Source organism: Rhinopithecus roxellana, chromosome 20, assembly GCF_007565055.1.
Source record: "Rhinopithecus roxellana isolate Shanxi Qingling chromosome 20, ASM756505v1, whole genome shotgun sequence".
In the NCBI taxonomy this organism is placed as follows: domain Eukaryota; kingdom Metazoa; phylum Chordata; class Mammalia; order Primates; family Cercopithecidae; genus Rhinopithecus; species Rhinopithecus roxellana.
In genome coordinates, this window is record NC_044568.1 from 70259285 (window position 1) to 70279528 (window position 20244).

At 61.5% G+C, this 20244-nt stretch overlaps 3 protein-coding genes across 6 annotated transcripts; 1 reads left to right on the plus strand and 2 right to left on the minus strand.

Moving 5' to 3' along the window:
- Positions 1-1231: 1231 nt before the first annotated feature.
- On the plus strand, positions 1232-11240 carry PKMYT1 (protein kinase, membrane associated tyrosine/threonine 1). Of its 3 annotated transcripts, XM_030925016.1 has the most exons (10): positions 1232-1276; positions 2223-2356; positions 2766-3031; positions 7006-7373; positions 8222-8715; positions 9383-9489; positions 9622-9794; positions 9880-10037; positions 10824-10901; positions 10982-11240. In XM_030925016.1, the coding sequence occupies exons 3-10, from the start codon at positions 3022-3024 to the stop codon at positions 11091-11093; spliced, it is 1500 nt and encodes a 499-aa protein (XP_030780876.1). In that variant the 5' UTR covers positions 1232-1276; positions 2223-2356; positions 2766-3021; the 3' UTR covers positions 11094-11240. The 3 variants fall into 3 exon arrangements, with proteins under 3 accessions (XP_030780876.1, XP_010374394.2, XP_010374398.2); XM_010376092.2 differs by lacking the exon at positions 1232-1276 and having other exon boundaries at positions 2103-2356; XM_010376096.2 differs by lacking the exon at positions 1232-1276 and having other exon boundaries at positions 2115-2356; positions 7213-7373.
- Positions 10552-14753, minus strand: PAQR4 (progestin and adipoQ receptor family member 4). The gene is made up of 3 exons (XM_010376091.2): positions 14173-14753; positions 12636-12857; positions 10552-12500 (listed from the first exon to the last, which is right to left on the minus strand). Exons 1-3 carry the CDS (start codon positions 14336-14338, stop codon positions 12067-12069), a joined length of 822 nt encoding a protein of 273 aa, XP_010374393.1. The 5' UTR covers positions 14339-14753; the 3' UTR covers positions 10552-12066.
- Positions 14754-15644: 891 nt separating this feature from the next.
- On the minus strand, positions 15645-19788 carry KREMEN2 (kringle containing transmembrane protein 2). Of its 2 annotated transcripts, XM_010376097.2 has the most exons (9): positions 19379-19788; positions 18960-19134; positions 17778-17869; positions 17577-17701; positions 17232-17385; positions 16806-17138; positions 16603-16728; positions 16444-16522; positions 15645-16238 (listed from the first exon to the last, which is right to left on the minus strand). In XM_010376097.2, the coding sequence occupies exons 1-9, from the start codon at positions 19470-19472 to the stop codon at positions 16028-16030; spliced, it is 1389 nt and encodes a 462-aa protein (XP_010374399.1). In that variant the 5' UTR covers positions 19473-19788; the 3' UTR covers positions 15645-16027. The 2 variants fall into 2 exon arrangements, with proteins under 2 accessions (XP_010374399.1, XP_010374401.1); XM_010376099.2 differs by lacking the exon at positions 16444-16522 and having other exon boundaries at positions 16075-16238.
- Positions 19789-20244: the final 456 nt, after the last annotated feature.

The following is a 20244-nucleotide window of genomic DNA, read 5'->3' on the forward strand; positions in this document are numbered from 1 at the left end:
CGGCCGGCCGGCCGGCCTGCCTGCCTCCCTGCCTCCCTCCCTCTCTCTTTTTCTTTCCCTTTCTTCCTTTCCTTTATTTCCCTTCCTTCCTTTCCTTTCTTTTCTCTTTTCTTTCTTGAGACAGGGCCTTGCTATGTTGCCTAGGCTAGAAAACTTTTATTTTTATCCCCATTTTACACATGCAGAAACCAGGACAGACAGGATCGCTAGTCCTAGTTTCCCTTACACCACAGTCCACGCACTTACCTGCTCCCTCTCCTTATTTCCATTTACATATATTTATATTACAGCCTTTCCTCACACAGTGAAATTTACATCGGAAGCATGTCTTTCCATGCCTTTTTTTTTTTTTTTTAATTATCATTGTGAATCAGACTTTCAAAAATGGGCGGTTGGAAGGGGACCTGTGGGGAGATGGGGCGGGCACAGGTAGCCCTAGGAAGCTGGGGAGGGGCCTGTGTGTGCCCCAGGCTTCCTGGGGGTCAGTCTGGAGTCATCAACAAGGATCCTGCCTGAGTCACTGGAGCACAGCTGCCAGAGATGCGAAGGACAAGGAAAGGGGCAGGCAGGTGGGCTGCCGCCCCCAGCCATGATTCCAGCCTCTCCTCCCCTACACGGCTGCTCCATGCACAGAGCGTTTACAGAGGGTGCAGGCACTGAATGGGTGGGAAGGTTTGCAGTCCATTACCTGTCAGAGACTTCTAGGGGGCACGAAGGGTTTGGGGGCCTGGTTCTGGAGGCCAGGGCTAGGAGGAGCAGGTAGTCAACAAGTAAACTCACAAAAGATACAACATCAGACAGAGATTAGGACAATAGCTAAAATAAAGCGGAAGGAGAGGTGTGGGTGAGAAGGCCAGCGTTTGGGGGAGGGTTGCCCGGAAGCGTGACTCCTCCCACCCAGTTAAACGGATAAAGAGCCCCTCGGTGAGGAAAGTAACAATCCCTAGCCCGGCTTGCCCCGCGAGGGCCTCTACTAATCACTTTAGGGGATCATCTCAGCGTCCTCAGCTGTTTTTTTCAGGAGAGGAGACTAATCCTAAGCTCAGAAAGGCTCAGTACATTCCCAAGGTCGTTCAGCCAGGACGGCGCTAAAGGGATTTGAGCCGAGAGCAAGTCTCAAATTTAAGAGAATGGAGGAGCTGCCCCGGAAGTGGCTGCTCGAGGCTGCAGTGAACTGTGATCCTGCGGCCAGTCGCGGTGTAATCCCAGCCCTCTGGGACGCCGAGGCGGGCGGATCGCTTGAGGTCGGAAGTTCGAGACTAGCCTGGCCAACATGGTAAAACACTGTCTCTACAAAAAAATGCAAAAATTAGTTGGGTGTGGTGGGGCGCGCCTGTGGTCCCAGCCACTCAAGAGGCTCAGGTGGGAGGATCGCTTGAGCCTGGAAGGCGGAAGTTGTAGTGAGCCGAGATCTCGCCACTACACTCCAGCCTGGACGACAGAATGAGACACTGTCTCAAAGTAAAATATGTGAGCCGAGTGCGGTGGCGCGGGCCTGTGATCTCATACACTCGGCAGGCTGAGGTGGGAGGACCGCACCACTGCATTCCAGCCTTGGTGACAGTGAGACCCTGTCTCAAAAAAAAAAAAAAAAAAAAATGTGGCTGGGGCCTGTTGGCAGGGAAGCTGCAGGTAGGCGAGGTCAGGCCAAGCAGAGTCCTGCCTGTCTGGAGAGCTTCCTGGAAGAGGCGGCTTTTTCTGGCTCCCGAAGCCGCGCGCTAGGAGTTGGGGGTTGTGTGTCTGGCCTGCCACTGCGACCCTGGCTCAGAACATGGCCGGAGTGAGAAGTGGGGTGCCGGGACCCAGGAGGTCGTAGGGACTTCCTGGTCCTACCCGGAGTAACCCTGGGGCTATGCCTGCTCCGAGCATCGGGATAGCCGTCCCTTTTATGGACTCAAACACTACACCAGCCCAGCGAGGGCAGTGGGTGTCGGGAGCGAGGCCTGGAGTGCGGTGGACGTCCCAGAGACTAGGCGGCAAGCGCTAGAGGGCGGGTGAGGCCCGGCCGCCCACGCCCCGGGCCAGCTCAGAGGACCCTGTGCGCCTGCGCACTGAGCGGCGGGGCGGGGCGGGGCAGCGGCGCGCACGCAGCACGAGGGGAGGAGCCCCGGAGCCTGGGCACCCCTGACGGGCTGCACTGGGGAGGGGGAGGGGCCTCGAGGCCGGTTTGGAATTTTTGGCGCGAGCAGCTCCGCGCGCGTTCACGGGCCGTTCCCCCTCAGGGGTGTCCTCCGCCCGGGCGTCCGGAGCAGTCGACGGCAGACTCCGGCCCGCTGGGCCACCCGAGGGCTCCCGTGGCCTCCGCAGACCCGGAATCTGGGCCCTCGCGGACCCGCGCCCCGCCCAGCCGCCCCAGGTAAGTCCATATCCCGCCATGAGGGGCCGCGGCGTGGCCACCTCGCCGCTCCCCTCCGCCTCGCCCGGTCGGCGTTACCTCTGCCCCTCAGGCCTCCCGGGCGGCCCGCCCGCATCCCCTCAGGCCCGCCCCCGCGAGCCCCTGCCTCTGGTCCTCCCCAGTTCCTGGTTCCCTTCCCAGCGGCGGCCCCGCCCTACTCGCCCCTCCCGGAGACCCCGCCTGCTGTCCATCAACCCCGCGCCACCGCGCTCCCCGTGACGGCCCTTCCCCCGTGACAGCCCCTCCCCCGGAGACAGCCCCTCCCCCGGTGACACGCCTTCCCCCAGTGACAGCCCCTCCCTGGTGACAGCCCCTCTTCCCTGGTGGCAGCCCCTTCCCGTGACAGCCCATCCACTGCTCTGTTCGCCAGGGTTTCCCCACACCCACGGAGTGAACTCAGCCGCGGCCCTGCCTGGAAGGAACTTAACAGTCTACCCGGAAAGGTGGCCCGCAGATGTGTTGGGCCTGGTGAGAGGGTGAGGCGAGACGGCCCAATCGCCCAGGGCCCTGGAAGCTGCGGAGGTCACCCCTGCCTGGCCTTAGCTCAGGGACACCCTGGATTCACGTGGGAGCCCCTGCTCCTACCTCCCCCATCCCACCACTGAGGCTGTTGGGCCAGGCCAGTCATGCTAGAACGTAAGTCATAGGGATGGTGGGAGAACTGGGTTAAGATGCACAGGTCAAGGTACCCGAGGGTGCCAGGGTTGGGCCTGGAGGCTGTGCTTGTGAACAGTGACCTCGAAGATCCCAATACCGTGGCTCTTGACTTGGAGAAACCCTGGTCTGGGATTCTGAGGTAATTAGAGTCAGAGGAAGAGTCTCCGCAAGATGGAAGGCAGCCTGCCGGCCAGGCCCAGGTAGCATCCCTCCCCTTACCTCTCTACTCCCTCAGATACTGGAGACTGCTCTTTTTAGATTTTTATTTATTATTATTATTATATATATTTTTTTGAGATGGAGTTTCGCTCTGTTGCCCAGGCTGGAGTGCAATGACACAATCTTGGCTCACTGCTACCTCCGTCTCCTGGGTTCAAGCAATTCTCCTGCTTCAGCCTCCTGAGTAGCTGGGATTACAGGCATGCACCAGCACGCCCGGCTAATTTTTGTATTTGTAGTAGAGGTGGGGTTTCACCATATTGGCCAGGCTGGTCTCGAACTCTTGACCTCAGGTGATCCACCTGCCTCGGCCTCCCAAAGTGCTGGGTTTAGAGGCGTGAGCCACCGCTCCCAGCCTGCTTTGAAGTCTTTGTTAAATCTGACATCTGGAGACCGGATGTGGTGGCTCACCCCTGTAATCCCAGCACTTTGGGAGGTTGAGTTGGGCAGTTCGCTCAAGTCCAGGAGTTTGAGAACAGCCTGGGCAGCACGGTGAAACCCCGTCTCTACATGATATACAAAAATTAGTCAGGCATGATGGTGCAAGCCTGTAGTCCCAGCTACTCAGGAGGCAAAAGTGGGAGGATCCCTTGAGCGTGGGAGGCAGAGGTTGCAGTGAGCTGAGATCCTACCACTGCACTCCAGCCTGGGTGATACAGCGTGACCCTGTCTCAAGAAAAAAAAAGTGACATTGGGGCAGTTTCTGTTGCCTGTTTTGTTTTTTCATGTGTATGGGCCATACCCTCTTGTGTCTGTATATCTTGTAGTTTTTTGGTGAAAACTGGACATTTTTGGTAATATGTTGTAGTAACTGTGCATACTAGCTCTCCACCCTCCTCCAGGGTCTGTGATCATTTATTTGTTGGTGACTGGCTGGACTATTGTATTGCAGTCTATGTCCCCCGCACTGTGAGGCCTCTCATGTCACTCCCCTGAGGATGCAGCCATGGGCATGTGCACAGCCACCCTGGGACAAGCGTGGTTTTAGGAGGGCCCACTCTATTTTTTTCCCCCAATCACACCCAACTATTAGGCTCCACCAGTGACCAGTTTGTTGCTCTATTGTTTTTTGTTTGTTTGTTTGTTTTGAGATAGAGTCTCACTCTGTTGCCCAGGCTGGAGTGCAGTGGCATGATCTCGGCTCACTGCAACCTCCACCTCCCAGATTCAAGCAATTAGCAATTCTTTTCCTCAGCCTCCGGAGTAGCTGGGATTACAGGCACCAGCCACCACGCCCAGCTAATTTTTTTTTTTTTTTTTTTTTTGTATTTTTTAGTAGAAATGGGGTTTCACCATCTTGGCCAGGCTGGTCTTGAATTCCTGACCTTGTGATCCACCTGCCTTGGCCTCTCCAAGTGCTGGGATTACAGGTGTGAGCCACTATGCCAGGCTGCTCTATTGTTTTTTATAATACTTTGGTGCACCAGCCTCACCAACACGGTGAAACCACATCTCTACTAAAAATATATAAATTATCCTAGTGTGTTGGCACACACCTGCATTCCCAGCTACTCAGGAGGCTGAGGCAAGAGAGTTACTTGAACCTGGGAGTTGGAGGCTGCAGTGAGCCGAGATCATACCACTTGCACTCCAGCCTGGGCAACAGAGTGAGACCCTGTCTCAAAAACAAGCAAACGAACAATACCTTGGGGCATAAATTGTTCCACAGGCTCATCCAATTAAATTTTTGTTTTGTTTTGTTTTGAAACAGAGTCTCGCTCTGTTGCCCAGGCTGGAGTGCAGTGTCACGATCTCAGCTCACTGTAATCTTTCCCTCCCAGGTTCCAGCAATTCCCCTGCCTCAGCCTCCCGAGTAGCTGGGACTACACGCGTGCACCACCACACCTGGTTAATTTTTGTATTTTAGTAGAGATGGGGTTCCACCATGTTGGCCAGGCTGGTCTTGAACTCCTGACCTCAAGTGATCTACTCACCTCAGCCTCCTAAAGTGCTGGGATTACAGGCATGAGCCCCTGTGCCTGGCCAGATCCAATTAATTTTGAGCTCCTTTGACAGGGTGGCTTTTGAGGTCAGTGAGGTTTGTTCTGACTGCAAGCAGACTCTTCCTACCTATCTCTTTCCCTACTTCTCTGTGGTAAACTAGCTGGCTTATGGTTCAGCTGGTTGCCCTAATACAGGTACCAGTCTCTTAACAGCTCACCACCAAAACCTCCACTGATTTTGGCAGCCCCTTTAAACTTGAACTTCCCTACACACTGTTTCAAATCAAGCCAATTTTCAGGGGGTTGGTGGGTGGGGAGAACTCTGTTTTTTTTGTTTTTTGTTTTTTGTTTTTGAGATGGAGTCTGGCTCTGTCACCCAGCCTGAAGTGCAATGGTGCAATCTTGGCTCACTGCAACCTCTGCCTACCAGGTTCAAGCAATTCTCCTGCCGCAGCCTGCCGAGTAGCTGGGATTATAGGCGCACGCCACCATGCCCAGCTAATTTTTGCATTTTTAGTAGAGACCGGGTTTCACCATGTTGGCCAGGCTGGTCTTGAACTCCTGACCTCAAGCGATCCACCTGCCTTGGCCTCCCAAAGTGCTGGGATTACAGGCATGAGCCACCATGCCTGGCCTAGAACTCTGTTTATGACCTATGTCTAACCCTAGGCTAAATCTCTGTCTGAGCCGTGCTGTGAAACTGGGGGCAGGACAGCAGTGCACCTCTCTGAGCACTGCTGTTGCTTTAGGAGCAGGTCGCTGGGTCACGCAGGAGCCTCTGGCCTTCTTGGTTTCCCTCTCCCAGTGTGGAACCTCCTTCCTACAAATCAGCTGGGCCTCCACGTTCCCAACCTGCCGGGCCTGAGATACAGCCTCTATTCTGTGTGTAGGGGCAGGTGGAAGAAGGGAGCCCCCGGCCTGTCTGCCACACTCAGCTGGAATTTAGCTTCTGCCATGTGGAGCTTGGAGGGTTGAGAAGTGCTGAGAACCTGGCTCTCCTGGGCAAACACCCTAACCCTTGACAGGGAGCTGGGGGAGAGGGAGCCCTTCTTCTTGGCCACACCTGCCCGCAGTGCTAGCCGGGCGGTGAGGGGTGCTGGAGGTGGGAGGGCAGGAGTGTCATGGCTCAGGTACCAACAGGCTTGCTGTTATTCCCAGGCCTTGGCAGGTTTTCTTGTGTAAACTTTTGTTTGCTGTGTGCCCTGGGCACCATGCCCAGAGGCTTTCAGTGCTTGCTTTTGAATAATCGTCACCAGTTGTGCTGTTTCACTGGGGGAGGTGTCCATGGAGCTGTGCACACTGCCGTTCTGGAAGTGGACACCACTAGCTGGGTTTTGGCATGACAGATATGAAAAAGAAAGACCCTTGAGGGACTCTGGGTTTTCACTGGAGATAAGGGATCGTGGGCCTGTGTGGTCTTGGAAGAGGTTGTGTAGTTTAGGGTCAAAGAGTTGACCATGACAAGGGCAGGGATGCAGGCGCAGCCTGTCTGACCCCAAACTGCCTTGGTCTTAACCTTTACCCGACCACAAGACCCTCAAGAACAAAGGCCCCATGGTTTTCCTCTTATGTTTCTATCGTCTCTAAAATACAACAGCCCAGTGGGCAGGTGAGTGTGAGTCTGTCCTCTGCCTTTTCTTGGTAGGTGCGTATTGCCCCCATGGCCGTTTGAAGTAGAGTAAGTGTGTGGTGTAGACACAGCTCTCTTCTGTGGCCTTTTTGGGACCACGAGGCCAGGTGGTATCAGAGTGGACACACTGCCGTGTACTCAGCCTCTATCTCTGCCCCCAGGGCCTCCTGCGCTGGCCATGCCCATGCCCACGGAGGGCACCCCGCCACCCCTGAGTGGCACCCCCATCCCAGTCCCGGCCTACTTCCGCCATGCAGAACCTGGATTCTCCCTCAAGAGGCCCAGGGGGTTCAGCCGGAGCCTCCCACCTCCGCCCCCTGCCAAGGGCAGCATCCCCATCAGCCGCCTCTTCCCTCCTCGGACCCCAGGCTGGCACCAGCTGCAGCCCCGGCGCGTGTCATTCCGGGGCAAGGTCTCAGAGACTCTGCAGAGCCCTGGGTATGACCCAAGCCGGCCAGAGTCCTTCTTCCAGCAGAGCTTCCAGAGGCTCAGCCGCCTGGGCCATGGCTCCTACGGAGAGGTCTTCAAGGTGAGTGAGGGAACACCTTCCAGGCCCATCTAGGGGACCTCCTTTGTGTCTCTGCCCCTCCTGTGGCGGGATAGGGTCCTGGGTAGCCTGATCCCCTTCCATTCCCTACATCCTGTCCCTGCTGGGCTCACAGGCTCCCTCCACATTTGACTTGGCTGCTCCCATCACCCCCCAATGCTGGCCCCTCCAGGGGCTGCTCTGTGCACACTGGCCCCTTGTCCAGAGCCTGGCACGTGCTGCGGCAGCCCCTGTGCCATCTCCTCAGGCCCTGGCGCCAGCTGTGCAGGGTCCTTGGCGAGTCTGCCTGGCCCCTGGCACCAGCCCTGAGTGCAGTGCCTGGCCAGCCCTCCCCAGGCTGGCAGGCTCTGAGTTACCCCCTGCCTGCCACCTTGTTTTCTTCAACACAGTTTCCAGTCATTTATATTTTCTTTTAAAGAATAGTTTTCCCTTGTACGAGTCCTATATGAAGACAATTTTGTTAAGTACAAACAACATTGGCCCCCCAGGTCAGCTTTCTCACGGGGAGCCCCCTTTTCACATCACAGCCTGTGCTGCCTGTGTTGCTCTGCAGCTGCTTTTTCCACCTTCTGACACATCCAAGAGGTCCCCTGGGGTCCGTGCAGGTTGGCCCTGGGTCCTTCATCGCTGGGTCTCCACAGACCCAGCCTCAGGGATGGAGGTTTGTCTGGTTTTGCTGTTGCCCAGGGCAGGGGTCTGAGACAGATACCAGCTATACTACTGTCCCCCGTGTGTGAACCCTTAATGGGGTCTGTCAGGTTGTCCCCCTACCTGATTGTGCCACTTGTGGCTCACCCCCACCGTGCGTGTGGGTACCACCTCCCTTCCAGGTGCGCTCCAAGGAGGACGGGCGGCTTTATGCGGTAAAGCGTTCCATGTCACCATTCCGGGGCCCCAAGGACCGGGCCCGCAAGCTGGCCGAGGTGGGCAGCCACGAGAAGGTGGGGCAGCACCCATGCTGCGTGAGGCTGGAGCAGGCCTGGGAGGAGGGCGGCATCCTGTACCTGCAGACGGAGCTGTGCGGGCCCAGCCTGCAGCAGCACTGTGAGGCCTGGGGCGCCAGCCTGCCTGAGGCCCAGGTCTGGGGCTACCTGCGGGATATGCTGCTTGCCCTGGCCCACCTGCACAGCCAGGGCCTGGTGCACCTTGATGTCAAGCCTGCCAACATCTTCCTGGGGCCCCGGGGCCGCTGCAAGCTGGGTGACTTCGGACTGCTGGTGGAGCTGGGTACAGCAGGAGCTGGCGAGGTCCAGGAGGGAGACCCCCGCTACATGGCCCCTGAGCTGCTGCAGGGCTCCTATGGGACAGCAGCGGATGTGTTCAGGTGGGGACCAGGGCATGCCAGGTGTTTGGCAGGCTATGGGAGGCCCTTCCTGGGACGGAAGCTCCGTTCCTCAGGAGGGAAGCTCCACCCTAGCCCAGGACACCCGGCCTCAGACCCACGAGGCTGAGATGCTGTCCCTGCTCTCCAGTGCAGAGGCTCTCTGGTCAGGCTGCCTGTGAGCCTCGAACCCTCCAGAGCCACTTCATGTAACCTGCCGCCTCCTCACAGCTCTACAGGAGAAACACTTGTCACTCCATTTACAGCCAGGTTAAGGGCCTTGCCGGAACCCACTGCTAGCAGGTGGCACAGCTGAGACTGGCCCCAGGCACTGGGTTCCAGTGTCCACACTGGTAACCACTGCCCTGATCATCAGGATGGTCATACCTGTCAGCAGTAACTGGTGTCTGTCCATCAGGGCACTGGGCGGACTCACCACTGTGGCACGTGGGTTCCCTGGGCACAGGGCCCATATTCCATGATGTCCCCATCCTGCCCAGGGTTCATGATCAGCCCTGCTGGGGCCTCCCTTCCCCCTGCTTCCACCCTTCCTTGACTGATGAAGGAAGGTAGCATCCCTCTCCCACCCACCTCCAAGAGGCAGCCCGGGACTGGGTCTGTGTCCCAGGGCCAACCCTGCCCCCTTCTGTCCCCATCCTGTCCCTGCCAGTCTGGGCCTCACCATCCTGGAAGTGGCATGCAACATGGAGCTGCCCCATGGTGGGGAGGGCTGGCAGCAGCTGCGCCAGGGCTACCTGCCCCCCGAGTTCACTGCCGGTGAGTGGGTGAGGGCGGGAGGGGGTGCTGCCATGGGCTCCTGGGGAGACAGTGGCTGGCCATGGAGGCACTGCTGGACTCAGGGTGCAGTCGGCATTCTGGGACCCTGATGTGGCCCTTCTTCATGGGCAGGTCTGTCTTCCGAGCTGCGTTCTGTCCTTGTCATGATGCTGGAGCCAGACCCCAAGCTGCGGGCCACGGCCGAGGCCCTGCTGGCACTGCCTATGTTGAGGCAGCCGCGGGCCTGGGGTGTGCTGTGGTGCATGGCAGCGGAGGCCCTGAGCCGAGGGTGGGCCTTGTGGCAGGTAAGCTCCTGACAGTGGCGGCTGCCTGCCCTGCCCCCAGCCCCAGAGTCTGCCTGCCCACATCCTGAGCTCCTCTCCCCCACAGGCCCTGCTTGCCCTGCTCTGCTGGCTCTGGCATGGGCTGGCTCACCCTGCCAGCTGGCTACAGCCCCCAGGCCCGCCAGCCACCCCGCCTGGCTCACCACCCTGCAGCTTGCTCCTGGACAGCAGTCTCTCCAGTAACTGGGATGACGACAGCTTAGGGTGGGTTTGAGTGCAGGGTATGGGGGGCTGGGAGGAAGGAGGGGGATATCACTGGGGCTCCATGGAGGTTCGTGGTGAAGGGGGACCACTCCCACAAACCCGGTCCCCATCACACTCTGGGGAAGGGAACCAAGACTGGTGGGGTGCGGCCCGGCCGGGCTTAATGCAGCTGGGCGTGTGGACTGGCTGTTCAGGGCATGGCTTCACATTAGGGCACCGGCACCCCAGGGAGTGGCCGGCCGTGCATCCCCGACACCAGTGGAGGCTGCCAGTGCCCAGGGACAAAACATTGTCCCTTCTCTGGGAAGAGAAAGCCTCTAGAGTCTGGGGAGCGCTGCCCCAGGAACAAGTCCTTGGTCCCTGGGGCCTGGTAGCTGACTGAGAGGCTGTAATTAGGAAACCACACACTCGGGGCAGACAGCTCTTGGGGACTCCACAGTTAGCCCCTTCCTGACAAACACATCACCTCCTCCCTCAGGGGCACTTGATAGCGAACAAGAAGTTCCAGGAAGGCTTACATTCACTAAAAGTTTACTTCAGATCTGCCTCAGTCAAGTCCATGTGTTCCGAAAAGGACAGAGGGGGCCTTGGAGTGCAGCCAGATGGAAGGACTTTGAAGGCTGTCCAAGTGCTGCTTTCAGAGTGCACCAAGTTTTTATTGTCCCTGACTGTGGCTTCCTGCCTGTTTGTCAGGCGGGAGCCTGGACCCTGTGTAGGGACGGAGCTGGTTTCATCCCGCACTCCATAGCCCTGGACACCCTGTTTGTCTTGCCCGCCCTCCTGCAGGCCCTCACTCTCCCCTGAGGCTGTCCTGGCCCGGACTGTGGGGAGCACCTCCACCCCCCGGAGCAGGTGCATACCCAGGTAAGCAGATCCATGGGCTGGGGTGGGCAGGGCTGGCTTTTGGATCCTGAGTGTCACTACTGTCTCCTCCCTACTCCCAGGGATGCCCTGGACCTAAGTGACATCGATTCAGAGCCTCCTCGGGGCTCCTTCCCCTCCTTTGAGCCTCGGAACCTCCTCAGCCTGTTTGAGGACACCCTAGACCCAACCTGAGCCCCATGCTCTGCCTCTGCACTTTTAACCTTTTATCCTGTGTCCTTCCCATCGCCCTTGAAAGCTGGGGCCCCTCGGGAACTCCCATGGCCATGTCCAATAAAAAGTATTTGAACCTTGGGAGCACCCAAGCTTGCTCATGTGGCATACATGGCCCTTCCTGTCCCCTTATTGATGTCATCTAGGGTCTTAGGCCCCTGAGGCTGAGCCCTGCTGTAGAACCCAGCGCTCCTAGCCTTGGGCCAGCAGCTGAAGCCCCATGCTGTGTGGAACAAAGAGGTTTCCTGAGCGGGCACATCCCTGGTGGGCACCTGGAGCTGTTGGAGTATGGCACTCAAGGTGGAGGGCAGGCACGGCCCAGAGGTCCCAGGATCCGAGGCCACTGAGCTCCATGTGCCAGTTTCCTAGAAGCAGCAGCTGCGGCCCTTGTGCCTGTGGCCAGCTGGTACGAGAAGGGTCCATGCCCCCTTGGTCCTTTTGCCCTGAATGCCTTACTCCATAGTCTCTGGGCGGAGGGAGCCAGGGCAGGCAAGCTTGTGGCTGCTGGGAGGGCTGGTATGCAGGGCATAAAGATGGAGGTCAGGAAGTCTGGGCCCAATGGGCTGGCCAGAGGCCTGGTGGGAGAAGCAGGATGGGGTGAGGGCTCCGGGCTGGCGGCCTGGCAGGACTTGAACTCTCAGAGCAAGGCATGACCCCAGAGTCCCTCTGGTCCAACCCCACAGGTCACAGAGGGTAAAGAGGTCCCAAGAGGGAAAGACTTCCTTCCAGCTGACACAGTAAAACAGGAGCTTGGAGGGAAAAGGCAGGGAAGGAAGTTGGAGTGCCACGGCACTCTTCCCTCCACAGGGAAGAATGGGTGAACAGGGCTTCTGCCGAGACGTCTCGTGAGCTGGAAGTATCCAGGGAGCTAGCCCCTTGCAGACAAGTTGGTAGGAACACCTGGAGGCTGCTGTGGGCAGGCTGGCATGGCAGCTCAGTCCCGGGGACAGGCGTGGTGGGCAGCCCAGAGTAGGTCGGGCACAACGCCGGCATGCAGCTGCAGGATGGAGCCCACGCTCAGCAGGTGCATGATCTGGTGGGAATTGCCCCAGTAGTCGAAGCGGCCGGGTCCCCAGCGCTCGGGCAGGCGGGCTACGTTCACCAGCCCCCCAAGCAGCGCCAGTGCGTCCATGCGAAGGTAGCAAGGCAGGGAGCCTGGAGCCCCTGAGCCCAGCCCCACTCCCCGGGCCCCGAATACCAGCAGGCGGGCAGCAGCCTGCCAACCAAATGCCCGGAGCCGAGCACTAGTGGAGGGGGCGGTGAGGGCACGCCAGCCGGCCAGACCCGACAACACGGTGTAGCCCACCAGGGCAGCCGGGCGCAGCCAGGGCCTACAGGCCAGGGTGCAATGGATGATGGGCAGGGCCCCTGCACAGAGGAGAGAACAGGAGAGGGCATGTCAGTGTGAGGGTCCGCCCACCCTTCCCTACCCATGGCTTATATGCGTGTCCCATGCCTCCCCCACCAGTGGCTCCAGCTCCCATCCCTTGGGCCCTGACTCACCAAGGGTGTTGACAAGGCAGACCCCACACATGTCCAGGGCGAGGAGCCGGGTGTACACAGCGCTGCCCCCTTGGTGGCACATAAAGAGGTGATAGAGCACGGAGCCTGCGGGGGGTGCCAGGCAGGCCACGCAGTGTGTGCCTCCCAGCCAGCCATCCTTGCCCAGCTGACCCCAGGGCATGGTCATTGGCACCAACACGAGGAAGCCCAGCAGGGCCAGCCCTAGGGAGGGAGACAGTCATCTACCAGATAGCTTCAGTCACATCCTCAAGGGGACCACAGTCCAGACACAACACAGGGCAGAGCAAGACAGGTCCAGGTAATGCTGTCATCCAGCTGGCCACCTGGTCTTGGCCAGAGGCAGGCCCTGGGCAAAAGGTTTTTGGCACTGGTTACTTATCATGGCTCCTGGTCTGGGAAGCAGAGACCATGATCCCCACTTTGCAGGTGATGAAACAGACTTGGAGGGGCTGAGCAACAGGCCCCAGGTGAGCCCAGCAAGTAAGCAATGGCAGAGGACAAGCCTGCGCAGTCCCACTCTCACACTGCTCTCCCCACACAAGCAGGAGGTTACAGGAGAAGCCTAAGGCAGTGAAACCTCAAGCTGAGTTGTGAAGAGGACACATGAGCAGTGATGCCAGCCCGGGGCCACTTAGCTTGCTCTTCCCAACCCAAGTCCTCCCCTCTCCGTAAGTGTCCAGACAAATAGAGGCACTGGGCCTTTTTATTTTCCAAAAAGGGGTGAGACCAGGCAGGGGAAGACAAGTCCAGAATGAAGGGAAGGGGGCTGAGAGGGGCTCATCCCAGCTCTCCAGGCCTCTCCCTGGGGAGTTTCATTCCAGCCTAGCCCTTTCTGGGGGGTCTCCACCCCTCCCTGCCGACCTCTAGCTCTGGCCTCCTGGGAGCCAAATGGAGCTCCGAATGCTGCCCACTCTTGTGGGATGTGGCCTGGCAAAAACTCGGGGAAGGCACCCAGCCCAGGCCCGGCCGCTCATGGTCCCTTGCCTGCCTGGGGCAGCTCAAGGACGGGCAGGGCTATGTCAGCAGAGCTCCGCGGGGTGCGGAGGAGGGGCCGGGCGCCTGTTGGGGGAAGAAGGAGCCGCCACCAGGCGGAGCCCCAAGACAGAGCTGCTTGGGACGGGGGCGTCAGGATGGCTGCGCTGGGAGGCTCCTCCTGGGCCCTCTTCACCGCAGTCAACACCATCTCCCGGCTGGGTGCTGGCAGGAGAGGGTGCCCAGGGCGCTGGGATTACAGAGGCTGGACACCAAGCTCCCTACCCCTGGGGCTCAGAGGGATTAAGCAGGCTCAGACCCCACTCTGCTTCGCTTTCCTGACCCGGCCCCCACCCGCCGGGAAAGCGGAAGCTGGCAGCGCGGCCCGGGACAATGGCAGCTTTGTCACCGCGGCTACTGGCCGTGCCAGGGCCGGGGTAGCCCAGGACTTGGGCGCTGGGGCCCTCCTCGGCCTCAAAACCACCGGCCCAACGCGGGCAGGGCGGCCGCGGGTGTGGGAAGCGCGTTGCGGGACGCGGCTCACCGTGCGTGTAGATGTTGCCCAGTTCGTTGTGCAGGTAGAAGAGGCTGCGCAGGCAGCCTGAGCCGCTGCTGGCGGGCCGGTACCCGGTCAGCACGAACTTATTGAACTGCAGGTGCGGCGGCGAGCTGGCCCAGTCCAGCAGGCGCGGCCCGGCCAGGAACGCCATGGTCCGCACCGCGCGGGCAGCCCGTGCTCCTCCTGTCCCCGAGCCGCCTCCTCAGTGGGGCCGCAGCGCGGGGAGGCCCATCACTGCCAGGAGCCCGGCGCCCACCCGCCGCCCTGCGCTCGATCGGCGCACGCGCTGGCTAGGGGGTCCCAGTCCGCGCCCCTCCCGCGCTGCGCACGCGCGAGTCCGACGCCCCCGCGCCGGGGTGGAGGCTGGGGACGCACCGGACGCCTGAGCGCACTGCGGTCGGCTCCGCCGAGGCGGACGCGCCGCAGGGACTGCTCGCGGCGGCACCGGTGGCCGGTAGTCTCTGCAGCCGGGAGGACGGGCGCGGCCGGACGCGGGAGGGGACGCCAGGCTCCGCCCAGGCTCCTAGTCCCCGCCGGCCGGCCAGCGTTTCGCGCGCGGGGCTCCTGACGTCGTCGCAGCGAGAGCCAATGGGCGCGGCCGGCGGGGAGGCTCCGCCCCGAGGTTGCCCAGGCCTCGCCTCCTAGCATAGTTTGCGCGATCCCAGTCCCGTTTGCATGGGGTGGCTGGGGGCTTGCGACCCGACGTTCCGGGTCCTGAGAGCTCCGCTAGAGTGACCCTGGCACCTCGTGTCCCTCAGAACTGTGCATCCGGGCTTTCCGCATGACACCCAGGTCTCCGCACCTTTGGGCACCCACCCTCGAGGGCACAGTCCCGCCACCCAGCCCCACCCTGCAGATCGGGCTCTGTCCAAGGTGCTGCCGGACGGGTCCGGCCTGGGTCCGGCCTAGATTCGGTGCGCCCCCACTCCAGAGTGATCTCTCCGCCGGCCGGACTGCTCCGGAGTGCAGCAAGGCGCTCCCCGGTACCCAGGCCTTTGAAGGCGTGGCTCACGCGCCCGCAGCTGTCCGGAGAGGCCCTGCCCTTCGCACCAGGCTTCTCGGAGCGTGGGCTCGGCCCAACTCGTTCCCAGTTATCGCCCACAAGGCGCATCCTTGCGGGGCCCTGCCCAGGACAGACAGGAAACAGAAAAGATGTAAGGCTGGAGGTCAAGGGAGCAAAGTTGGCCTCCGCCCCGTCCACCCTGAGCAGGGACCAGGAAGGCACCCCTTCTTCAGCATAACGCTGCCCACGATCCTACTCCCCTGGAGCCCCCGCCTTCTACAGGACTCCACCCATCCACCCATCTGTCTGCGTTCCAGGTCCTTCTCTGCATTCTAGGCAGCTCCACCAAAGTCTGCGTGCAACGCCCTTAATTTGCATGGACACACGCAACCCTCGGCGCCGATATGGTCATTAACATGCTCCTCCCACCGCGGAAGAACTTTCGAGGCCCGGACCAAAGTAGAACCTTTATTCAAATTCCATGGGGGTCTTTTTGACCGATTTTATTGACCTGTGACCTCTCACTGAGGACAGCAGTCTAAGATCACCCCCAGAGGGGTTCAAAGACCTCTAAAACCAGAGACCACCCCCACATAAAGGTCCATGGAGAGGGGACTGGATTTCTCTTGCCCTTTGGTCTGGACCATCTGGACCCCCACGGTAAGGGCAAGTCCCAGATAATAGCACCAGATGTTTCCTGTCCGACTTCCGGTCTCCCCAAGATGACCAGAGGCCAAGCTGCCCCTAAACAGGCGCAAGGCCGAGGTAGGGTGCGGCGCAGCACAGCATCTCAGTATCTCGCTGGTGGCGAGTCCAGCGGACCCTGGGGGTCCAGAGTCAGAGAGCGGAGATGAGCGAGCGCAGGGAGCTCTGGCTGGAGGCACTCAGAGGCCGGTAGCCCGCGGCAGAACCCTCAACCTGGGGGTCCCCGGGGGAGCAGGGCAGGGGCACCCCTCGGGGCTGTCGGTACCACACAGCCCAGCTTCTCCTGGGGCCCCTGGAAGGCCCCAGCGCCGGGGACCCTTTTCCCGGAGCCAGCAGACAGCTCCTAGAGAGGGAGCAGACATCAGCCGAGCCAGACCAATCCCGCTGCAGCGTCCTGCTCTACCTGCGATCCCGCGCGCGATCCTGTGTGTGGACCCAAAGCCTCGCTCCCTTAAGATCCCAGGAGTTCCTTCCTAGCTCCGTTCCCTTCTGGGGCCCCGGCTCCCCACCACAGGTCCGCCCTCAGGCCTTGCCCCAGCGCCCCGCACCGTCGGCGCAGCGGACGCAGCAGCCCCAGGAGCAGCAGCAGCAGCACCGAGACAGCCGTCACCGTCGAGAAGACCCGGGCTGCGGGCACACGGCTGCGGTGAGGATGGGCTTGAGAGGGCGGCTCCCTGACTCCCTCCCGTCCCGCGCGCCCGCCTCACCCCCCATCGCAGCCTGCGGAGCCCCAGGCCTGGGGCTGCAGCTCACGTTGGCCCCGTTGAGGGGCGCCGCGGGGGTCTGGGCCGAGCCCTCGGGGGCCGCTGGGTCCTCGGCGGCGTCCTGCAGCCCTGCGGAGAGGGGCGTGAGGCGGGGTGGGGAGAGCGGGGTGGGAACAGCGGGCAGGGCGCGCCGGGCCGGGGCTCACCGCGGTAGGTGAGCGCGAAGCCTTGCGCGTGGCCCCGCGCGTCGCTTCGGAAAGTGAGCAGCAGCGCGGCAGTGCCCAGGCGCAGCGGCCCGGGAGGCGGTGGGCGGGCGCCATCGAAGGCGCGGAGCAGGCTGCCCGAAGCTGCGTCGCGCAGCTCCAGCCGGTCGCGGGGGTCGGCCAGCTCGAAGAGGCGGAAGGTGAGCTCCAGCGCGGCGCCCGGCGGGCCCAGGGCCCAGCTGCAGTTCCGGTCCGGCCCGTACTCGTCCGGGAAGTCCGGGGAGTAGATGACGCCCTGAGGCGCCGTCCAGTTCCCCTGGCAGGAGCCCACGGACACTGAGGTCGGAGCCGGCAGTCAGCACCCTGAGGTCCACGACACGGCGGCTCCCCTGCCCTTCCAGGCCCCACTGGTCCCCGCCCACTCCTCACCTTCATAGACGCCCAGCCGCCCATCTCCGCCACACAGCTGTCCGGGGTGGCCGAAACAGATCTGATCACAGTCGGTGGCGGGGGCCAGGCGTCCCCGGGCCAGGTCGCTTTCAGAGCCACAGAAGCAGGCGTAACCAGCCTCCACGCCCGCCAGCTGGGAGCACAGTCTGGGTGACCCCAGGGCAGGGGCTGGGGTAAGGGTTAAGTGGTGGGGCCTGGGGTCGGGGTGGGAATCGGGCTGGAGGTTCAGAAACCGGTGTCTGGGTTTGGCAACTGAGTGATGGGAGTTGAGTGGGGTCTTTAGGTCCAGGTCAGGGGTCACTGGTCTGGGCCCGTGAGCAGTACCTGGTACCCCTTCATGCGGCAGAAGCGAAGGCACACCTGGACCGTGAGCTTCGTGGAGGTGCCGCTGGGGCCGCTGAGGGCTGGGGGTGCCCCTGAGTCCACAAAGCATCCCAGGTAGCCTGGCACTGAGGGGGGAGAGTCAGACTTCCATGACTCCAAAAACAACCCTCCTTCCCACCTCTGTCCAGCTGCGCCACTCACTGTGACAGGTGGGGATGTCGCAATAGCGCCAGTAGATGCCCTCCTCTGTCTCAGCCACGTAGCACCACGGCTGCACGTCACCGTCTGGGTTACTGCGGGTGGGAAGGAGGTGGTGGGGGTCCCACCACCCCAAGAATAGCAAACCCAGGTCTGGCCGCGCGGCCTATACTCCAAGTGGCCTTCAAGCCTCTGTGCCTGTAAGCGGCTGTGCTCCCTGCTGTCCACCCACAAATTCCAGTTTTGTCCACGCAGAGCTCTGCCTGATGAAGGAACTGGACCGTCGACTTCCGAGTGGACAGCGGGAATCTTTAAAGGGGCCTTGAGAGCTGTTTTTAGGCTTCAGCTGTTGCTAGACTTGACTCCATATATGAGAACTTTGAGGCCATCTGTAGTCTTCACCCCCACCGGGCATGGGCCTCAGCCACTTCCATCCCTCAAACCCCACCTTTTTTTTTTTTTTTTTTTTGAGACCAAGTCTTGCTCTGTCACCCAGGCTGGAGTGCAGTGGCGTGATCTCTGCTCACTGCAAGCTCCACCTCCCGGGTTCAAGCGATTCTCCTGCCTCAGCCTCCTGAGTAGCTGGGATTACAGGCGCCTGCCACCACGCCCGGCTAATTGTTTGTAATTTTAGTATAAATAGGGTTTCACCATGGTAGCTAGACTGGTCTCGAACTCCTGACCTGAGATGATCCGTCCGCCTTGGCCTCCTAAAGTTCTGAGATTACAGGCTTGGCCACCGCGCCTGGCCTCCAACCCCGCTTAAAAGCAGAAGAGCTTTGCAGCTCTCCTCCTGCTCGGTCCATCCTGCCTCAGACCGCAGCTGTGGCTCTGAACCCCAAAATAAGTTGTGTGACAAGAGCCGGTCCCCTCACTCCAGGGAACCCCCCCCACCAGGTCTCGCCCATACGGGTCCTTTGAGTACCCCGGTCCATTTCTCTCCTGGCCCTGAAATGAGGCTCTGCAGAAATTGTGCACCTGAGGAGGACCCCTTTTGCGCCAGAGTTCCGCGCCCCCCGCCCCGCCCCGCCCCGCCCCTCGTTCTGGCTCCGCCCCCAGGTTCTTCGGGCGGCTGCGTTACCGGTCCACCGCAGACCTCCACACCGCCCGCACAGAGGCCCCGCCTTGGGCCATCCCCGCAATGGCGAGCCCAGCCTCGCCCCCAGCGCAGGCCCCGCCCCTCACCGGCAGAAGTTGTGCGCGCCCAGCCCCCAGCGGCCCTGGGGGTCGCTGGCGCTGCTGTAGCTGTGTTGCTGCGTCTGGTCCCAGAAGAGGCACGGGCGGCCCGCCCCGCGCGGGCCAGTGCGGTTCTGGTGGCCGCGGTAGTCAGCCCCATTCACCTGGAAACACTCGGACAGGCCTGCACGGCAAAGGCGGGGCCTGGGGAAGTCCGGACCCACGCCGGGCATCCTCGCGCCCCTACGCCACCTCCCGCCTGTGTCTCCAGCCAGCGTCCCCGCACCAGCCCCTGCGGGAACCCTCGGGCTGCTCGGCTGCTCCGGCCACCTGCTCTGTCACCCTCCCCAGCCTCGGGGGTCTGGCCCTGGGGGCGGAGGCCGAGGAGAGGGTGGTGAACACGGCCCGTCAGCCGTGCCCGTACTTACCTGGACTGTGCAGGCTCCCAGCCCGGGCTCCTGGCGGCTGCAGCAGTGGGAGGAAGAGGAGAAAGAGGAAGCCCTGCAGGGCCTGTGTCCCCATCGCCCCCAACCAAGGATAGGTCACCCTCGCCCGGACACGGCCCGGGCTGCCCCCGGGGTCGTTCCGGGGTCTCCCAGGCGACCTGGGGGGCGTTGTCCTCTGACAGTCTGCCCTCGTCCGACTGAGCCGCGCTCTCCGTCTGGGGTGGGTAAATCTCTCCTGGGGGTCTTTGCCTCCCACGGCCTCTGCCCCTGGAGGCGTCTCTCTGCCCCTGTCCCTACCCGGGTCTCTCCGGGGGGGGATCTGGCCGGGGGCGTTCTCAGTCTCTGTCTCAGCGAGCTCTGGGCGGTGCCTCGGCCTCTACACCCGCCCCCTCTCACTGCGCCTGGCTCTCGGCGTCTCCCTCGCCCAGGTCTCCAACACGCTGACTCCTGCCCCCCTCGCATCCCTCCTTGGGTCCCTCCCCTTGGGTCTCTCCCTCCCCACGTGGGAGGCCGGGAAGCCCCGCCCAGGACTGGAGCGGAGGCAGCAGGTCCAGACGCCTCCCACGCCCGTTCCCCAGACCCCAGGCGTCCCGCGCCTCCCCGCCCCCTCTCTCTCAGGTCGGTGCCGGTTCAAGTGGGAGGGTGTGGAGGGGGACAGGCGAGGCAAGCGGACGGAAGGCCCTTAAAATGGGAGATACAGAACCCCCACCCGTGGCCGCACGCGCCCCAGGATACCCCGGAATGTCAGAGTTACAAGCGCCCTCCTTCCAGTGCACGCATGCGTTCGCACTCTCACCCATTCATTGCCAGGTGCTCACGCGCACACTTTTCTTCGGATCCGCACGCCC

Bases quoted from the DNA above. Each gene is read 5' to 3' on its own strand.
- PKMYT1 (XM_030925016.1), top strand. The intron at 8,716-9,382 runs GTGGGGACCAGG...TGTCCCTGCCAG, and splicing joins ACAGCAGCGGATGTGTTCAG to TCTGGGCCTCACCATCCTGG. The intron at 10,038-10,823 runs GTGGGTTTGAGT...GCCCTCCTGCAG, and splicing joins TGGGATGACGACAGCTTAGG to GCCCTCACTCTCCCCTGAGG.
- PAQR4 (XM_010376091.2), bottom strand. From the start codon at position 14,338: ATGGCGTTCCTGGCCGGGCCGCGCCTGCTGGACTGGGCCAGCTCGCCG. The intron at 12,858-14,172 runs GTGAGCCGCGTC...CTCCCTCCCTAG, and splicing joins GGGCAACATCTACACGCACG to GGCTGGCCCTGCTGGGCTTC. The intron at 12,501-12,635 runs GTGAGTCAGGGC...TCCTCTGTGCAG, and splicing joins CTGCCTTGTCAACACCCTTG to GGGCCCTGCCCATCATCCAT.
- KREMEN2 (XM_010376097.2), bottom strand. From the start codon at position 19,472: ATGGGGACACAGGCCCTGCAGGGCTTCCTCTTTCTCCTCTTCCTCCCA. The intron at 17,702-17,777 runs GTGAGTGGCGCA...CTCCCCCCTCAG, and splicing joins CGACATCCCCACCTGTCACA to TGCCAGGCTACCTGGGATGC. The intron at 17,139-17,231 runs GTGAGGAGTGGG...CTCCGACCTCAG, and splicing joins GCGGCTGGGCGTCTATGAAG to TGTCCGTGGGCTCCTGCCAG.